The sequence below is a fragment of the Plectrocnemia conspersa genome, unplaced genomic scaffold, assembly GCF_051122295.1.
Source record: "Plectrocnemia conspersa isolate PC_06_02 unplaced genomic scaffold, ASM5112229v1 ptg000003l, whole genome shotgun sequence".
NCBI lineage: Eukaryota > Metazoa > Arthropoda > Insecta > Trichoptera > Polycentropodidae > Plectrocnemia > Plectrocnemia conspersa.
In genome coordinates, this window is record NW_028277167.1 from 24540806 (window position 1) to 24548557 (window position 7752).

The 7752-nt window shown below is 25.7% G+C and overlaps 1 protein-coding gene across 1 annotated transcript; it reads left to right on the forward strand.

The window, feature by feature from the left end:
- The first annotated feature begins 2730 nt into the window (after positions 1-2730).
- LOC148237037 (gamma-glutamyl hydrolase A-like) lies at positions 2731-6707 on the forward strand. The gene is made up of 6 exons (XM_088182666.1): positions 2731-3345; positions 3413-3463; positions 5773-6002; positions 6074-6180; positions 6250-6353; positions 6415-6707. The coding sequence occupies exons 1-6, from the start codon at positions 3191-3193 to the stop codon at positions 6626-6628; spliced, it is 861 nt and encodes a 286-aa protein (XP_088038792.1). The 5' UTR covers positions 2731-3190; the 3' UTR covers positions 6629-6707.
- The last annotated feature ends 1045 nt before the right edge of the window (positions 6708-7752 follow it).

Sequence of the window (7752 nt, forward strand, 5' to 3'; positions counted from 1 at the left end):
AACAACTATATATGTGTTCTAGTCGTGACATCGTAAAATTATATTTGCAGAACTGAAATGGGTCACTTCAAATCATCAAACGGGTCACTTGGTGACCCGCGGGTCATGGGTTGCCAAGTACTATGCTATTTATAGAGTATTGGGATGCAGGGACTAGTTATTAAAACTATGATCTAAATCCAAACATTTATTTTACGCGATTAATGGTTTGATTCAACGACCGCTCCACTTGTTGGTAGTGACCGACTGCAAAAGTCCACTAAATCGTCAATTTTCGCGAACTGATTAATATGTGAAAAATATTATTTTTCACATATTAATCGGTTCTTCCTATATATTATTATAATTAAATTCATTTAAAAACTCTTTCATGCTAAAAAAACGCCAATAGCCATCTTTGTTAGCATTTATTTTATATAATGCCGAATAACGATAAACGTTGTTTAGCATCCAAAGGGTTAAGATTGAAATGGACGCTGGACTTTAAGGTTAGCGAATAATTAATTTAAGCAAGTTAGAACACTGCCGTACTTAATCGCTTCCGTTAAGACTTTCATTGGGACTTCCGCCAAAACATCAGTCAAATATTCCAGCTCGAAACTTGAGCACGGAACTACCACTTCACTTCCGACTTGGAATAATTTGCAGCAAGTGAAGCTACGTTGAATCGATATCCTTTAGAAGCTCGAGAAAAGCAGGCTTTTTCACTTCGCGACCGTCCGATATGGTCCAGCCAAGCAGCCATTCTGAATCTCCAAGAGTACGATACGGACATATTTCAGACTTGATTTAAAAAATAATTTATTTATTTTTTTGCATTTATAAAAACAAATACACATACATTTTTTTAATTTCTTAATCAAAATTAATTATTCTAGGATATTCTTTAAAAAAATACGTCGAAATAGTTTGAATATCTTTGGTTTAGGTACAAAGGTTTCAGAGCATGCGCGTGAAAGGAGTTGCGCTTTCCTTCTGTGAGTATTTGACGTAACCTAACCTAGCGAATAAAAGGTCCATTTGCCATTGCATAAAATGTTAGAATTAGTAGTTTAGTTATTAAATCATAATTTTTAGAGGTTGTGGCAAATGCAAAAATAATACCTACTATAAAATATAATTCTATAATATGGTTGTGAAATTGGAAAGCTCTTCGGATTATACGTAGTTAACATTATTGTGAGGTTAACTTAGTTTGACTGTACAAATATATGTTTTATATGTGTCTGTAAGATTTTTAATATACAAAATTACTCAACTAAATATATATATTTTTTGTGTATACTCTTCACAGTGTACTTATTAAAATTGGTTATAAATAATAATTATATAATTAGCTTTTGAAGCAATCGATTATTTAATGTATAATTTTATTAAAATGCTTAAGGACAATCCACAAATAAATGTATATTTGCGGTATTCATGTCGTCATTGATGCATTTTATTATTATTTTTTATTTCTAAAGATGTGACAATCATTAAAAGTAGTTTTAATAATAAATATATTAGTAAATTCCTATTTTATTTATTTCGCCATATATTTATTAATATTATACATAAACAATAACATATTAATTAAATAATGTTGTTAAGAATATTTTGTTTGATATTTTTAACAACAGTATCATTTAAATATTGTACATTACAAATACAATGGTTTATTTATTTTACCTAAAAATTTAATTTATAACCTCGCCCAGTTTAAATATACATTTATATTTAATAATTTATTTCTTTTGTTTTTATTATATCATATTAATACCTTTTTATTTTAGTACTTATCTCTATTTTTGGTTGTTGTTGTTGTCAAATTATAATTATTTGTGAGTCAAGGAAAATTTACCGCAAATCACCGCTAGCAATTAATCGCTAGCAATATACAACCAGTTTATAGACTGCAAATGGTCGCTACCATATTTTATTGCTAGGCAATACATATCATTTATACAAATTTGTTAGTTATTTTAAATTGAAGATAAGGTGTTAATTTTATAAATAACTGCAGAAAAAAATGGAAGTTAAATGTTAGATTATACGTAACCAAAAAGGTATAGCGCATAATATTTATTATTTATAATGTACATACTATGTTGTAAATATAACAGTGACTGATTCTGAAGATTGCATTAAAATTTATTTAATTTTTTTAGTATACTATAACATACTCAATGTTGTAATTAGTTTAGTTAAAATTTAACCTATTATAACCATTTATTATTTTGAAACTCAGCAATGGGACAATTCAGGGGAATTTCAATATCTGACTGGAGCTAGAACTTTTCTGTAACTAAGTAATTTTTTCGATCTCTTCAATAAACGATGATTGATCGTGTGTGATCCGATTCAATTAACAGTATATTGAAAAATCTTTTGAAATTTAATATTCACCGAATGTAAATGTATAAGGGTGGCCAAGTCGCCGACGGCGATCGACTGGTCGACCTCTTAGCCATGCTTATGTGCCCACCTCGTACATATATAATTTAAAATTTAAGTAGATAAACTATAATTTCACTTGAATAACATATCATACATTACACAAAATATCAGATCTTTGTACATTGTCACTTTAAAGAAAATTTGCAAAAATGCTTATATTGCATTGTCGATAATTTTTTAAAGGTTTCAAAAATAACTTATTCTAAAGTGATAACATGTATAAAAATTTGGGCTAGCAAAATATTTTCGACTAATTAACCCTACGGTATTTTCCTTAAATAAATATTTATAAACAACACTTTTGTGAGTGTTATTGCTTACATTAATCATAACTCAGATTATCATATTTTCACATATGATAATACTATAGATATAGAGGAACAACGATGAAGAGTCACTGATAAAGAATAATCAAGTGCTTATAAATTTGCGGACAAATCATGGGCTTTGTTCAGTGCATCATCGATCTTCGTGCCAAGAGTTATTTTTAAGACACTTAGTAATACTGCTGCATTATAACAGTGCAATACGTGTAAAGTGGACAACTACAGCTGAAAAAATATTTTTATATAATAATACTGCTCGTTACGTTATTTTTAACTTAAATTTATAAAGTTAAATATATCACTGTAAATTATAAAAAATATTCGAAAATCGTGTCATAAACTAACTACATAGATAATTCAGAAAACTTAACGATGAAATTTGATCTTTTAACTTTGATTTTTTTTTTGTGGTGTATATAGAAAGTATGGCCCAAAATGTAAACGATAGACCCATCATAGGCATTTTGTCTTTGGAACCTTATAGTGTTAAAAAAGTAGCGCCACCGGATACAAAAAGCTATATATCTGCTGCGTATGTTAAATTTATAGAATGCGCTGGAGCAAGAGTCGTTCCCATATTGTATGTATTACTTGAATTTTAATTTGTTATAAAATTAATTAAAAATTAATATCTTGACACCTTCCAGAATAGGCAAAGATAGAAAATATTATGAAAATATTATGAAGCAAATTAACGGGTTAGTATTTTAGAATTAATTATAAATATTTATAATCTATCATCAGTGCTTAGTAATCGAATTTTGAGATATATGATGTGTAATTAAAATATTGCGACAATTTGTAGAATTACATTTATTTATTTTTTACGTTGGTACAACTCAATTGTTAGTCTTATTAGTCGCGTAGTTTGTGTTTGACAGCCAAGTATTGGAACACATTTTATCACGGTCGGCGATTTTTTAATTTATACAAACGTTTCTAAGAAAGCCGTGAGGATATTGTAGATGGCAAGAGAAATGGGCTAGTTAGTATCAACAACCGATGAAAATTTAAAGAATTGATGAATTGTGCTTGCTCGTATAACTATTACTGAGATCACTAATGAAGTAAGTGTCTTGTAAGATTCATCTCAAGTTAATTTAAGTGATATTTTTGGAACTGCATCGTATAAAAATGCTGAGAATCCAAAATTGCTTCAATGCGAATATAAAAATATATATATAAAAAATATATAAAAACATATAACAAGTAATGCGTCTCAATGTCAAGTTCTATCAAATAGCAATGTTCTTCTTATTGTTTTTTTAATTATAACACTATAATTCATTTCCAATTTTAACAACTAAGTAATACGGTTATAAAAAAATACTATCTTGCAGTTTTGCGTAAAAGAAAATGACCAAATTTTAGGCAAACATCTCTTGGATTTTGCACCACGATAATGCACCTGCTTATATGCAAAATTTTGGGCAAAAAAAACGATGTCGCGATTCGCTGGATATGTCTTTATTTTTTTTCTGTTCCAGTAATAAATATTATATTAGATATACATCGTTTAAAGCAGATACCTAATAAAGCTTTCTTTAATATTTCATAAATTAATTATAACAAAGAGGAACTACATTAAAATCAATAACCCTAAAAAAAATATTATCGCCGTACATGTACGGCGGTCGATCTTTCACCGTTTTGATGTACCCTATATAGTTATATATACATACATAACTAGCATTATAATTATATAATATTTTTTTAATTTGATCAAATGATTTCTATAGAAAACAATACTAATAAAAAAAGAGTACGAATAAAATCAAAATAATATAAAATATTTTATATTAATTTAAAAAAAATATTGATATAAAAAATCTATAAAAGTCGAATAATATGTAATAAATATGTAAAATAAATACTAGAAAAGTGTTAAAACATACTAATACAAAAATGTAGCTATAAAACGTTGAAATTCACTGATGTTTTCTATAATTTACTATAAATGCAACATAAAAATATAATAAATAAATAATACCAAATTATTTATGGAAAAGTACGTTAAATTAACTCACTCCCATGTGTATATTAACAAATTAACAAATATTTATAAATTAACTCACTACTTAAAGGGTTCAAGAATAAACAAATATTTTTTTGCTATAAATGAAATTTGTCGCTATTTTTTTATTACACTTCGTACTCGTGCATAATATGTAAACAAACTTAAACAACACATTTAATTTTAGTTTTAATTCGATGAATATTATTAAGTTTTTGTGTCTAAACTGTATCGTAAAAAATAAATTTTAGTCTTTGGAAAAACTTCACTACCTTTGTTTCTCATTTATTAGTAATACAGTTGAAGATTGATAATCTTACAAATATTATGATTCGTGAAGTAATATTAAAGTGATAAATGCATTGATATGCGTAATGTTTATTGATAATATCGGGTATTATGTAAGCACATGTACGATTATGAAATTTATGTTGATATGGATATCAATAACTGATAAAAAATATTTTTGTGTATATTGTTTAAGAAATGTATATTTTTATATATCTATCGCTTTAAATGTACTTCTATAATCACTATCTTATCATATTTTGACAGTCATCATTAATTTGTAGATATTTTTGAACACCGATTGTTCCAAAATTATGTTCTATTTACAAACTCTTCAGCCTCCTCAAAACTAAATATTTCTTTTTTAGTATATTAAAATAGCATGAAAAAAATTTTTTTAGTACAAAATTTTTTGATCATTTTTTTTATTTAGTACATTCAAGTAGCATTTAATTTTTTTTTATTCTGAAATAATATTGTGTAAACTGTGATGTACAAAAGTCCAGGTGAATATAAATCGAATATGCTTAAAAAACAAGCAATAAATTATTATACATTGCAATGTGCACTGGGTCTGAGTAGGTTAAATTGCATGCAATCAACTTTCATATTATTAGTCTATATTAAGCTTTTTACTTTAGAATTCTATTGTACCTAACTTTATTATATGAATAAATGAAATATATTTACATTTTCTTAAAATAGTGTATTCTTCACTGGAGGTGCTACTTATTTTGATGAACCAAACGGTTTTGCTGATGCTGGATATCACATTTATGACATTGCAAAGAAATTGAACGACAATGGAGAGCACTTTACATTATGGGGTGTGTGTTTGGGTTTTCAACTGCTTCTCTATCTATCTTCAAACAGAACGGTTGAAAGAATTGACTGCAATAATCTCGGTGAAATTTTAAAATTAAATTTAAAAGAAGGTTCAAAATTAATTTTATATTATTAAATTTCACTTAATTAAAATAATACATTAACTATAAACATATAACAGATTTTCAAGAAAGCAAATTGTTCGCAAACGCACCAGAAGAAATAATTTCTATAATTCAAGAACAAGAAGTATTTACTTTTTATCATAAGTATTGTTACACACAAAAGGTTTTTTTTTATTTTAACTGTATATATTTTATTTAAAAATTAAATTGATATAATGGTTTATATTTTTAGCTATTAGATGATAATTCAAGTAAATTCGGTATAGAATGGACCGTGATATCGACCAACAAAGATAGACAAGACAAAGAATTTATATCTCTAATCGAATCTAAAAAGTATTGTATAAAAATACCTAATCATATTCTTATTAAGTTACTAGAAACTTTTATTTTTCAGATATCCATTTTATGGTATGCAATTTCATCCAGAAAAAAATATTTTTCAATGGTCAGAAAAATATAATATAAATCATTCAAAAGAAGCTATTTTGGCGAATAGATATTTTGCAGATTTTTTTGTAGAACAATGCAGAAACAATTTAAATACATTTATTGGCGTAAATGAAATAAAATCTTATTTATTAAGTTTTTCGACAAATTTTTATTTTTAAATAAATATAAAAATAAATCAATTTTATATATAAAATCAATAATAAATTATTCGTACAGATTATATTTTATTATGTTACAAATTATGTGGTGTTTATTGTTATTGTCATATATATATTAATAATAGATATAGATTATTGCGTTGTATTATCTATTGATAAAATATATTTATTTATATCTAACAGAATTTTAATTTTAGATAATTTAGGACTGAGCTAGATAATATAATTACAATATCTTGATCTTCCTGTGTGATATCATCAAGTTATAATAAAAACAGCGGTGTTATATTGTTTTTGGTGAGTTTAATCGATATTGTACTATTGAATTAATTAATTAATTATTATTTCTGCGATTTTTTGCAAAACTATTAAAAATAAGGTTTGAGTATTGGATAAATGAAATACGATATATTTTTCGTACATTGCAAATAATTCACCCGACGTTCGATAGAATGTGACGCATTTTAAATAAGTAGAGTTATTATATTTTAGTTTAAAATTAAATTAGTAAAGTAATATTATAATATAAATAACAATTGCGAATTAAAGCAATTATATTATTTTATAATTAAGTTAAAAAAATCTGAGATAAACCTATACTATTTTGCTGTATTTTATAATAAAAGATTTTTTATATTATTCAATAAATCAGATCTTAAAATATATTACCACAAAGATATTGTATATTGAATTTTTTCAAGTGAAATTATTTTTACGTTCATTACAATTTTTAAATCATGTTTTGCTTTGACGAAATACTCATTTTAAATTATTTTTATTTTTATATATAATAAAATTTTAGTTCTAGATTAAAATTTCATTTTTTTTATTCAGAAAAAGTAATGCTTTATGCAAAAAAATTAGAGAAAACTTATGCTATTAACCCTTTTTACAGTTACGAATGACGTGTATCTATATAATTATTTCGCTAGTATTAAATTTGATAATTTTCTGATGCATATTTATTTTATAGTAAAGTATGAATTATCTACATAATATCTCAATACTAATATTGTTATCAATATGTAGCGATTCATACATAACACTAATCAAGAAACACAGACACGCGCGTTTGTAATACCGCGAGCGGTGCCCGTCGCTCTAGCAGCCATCGATTTTTATAA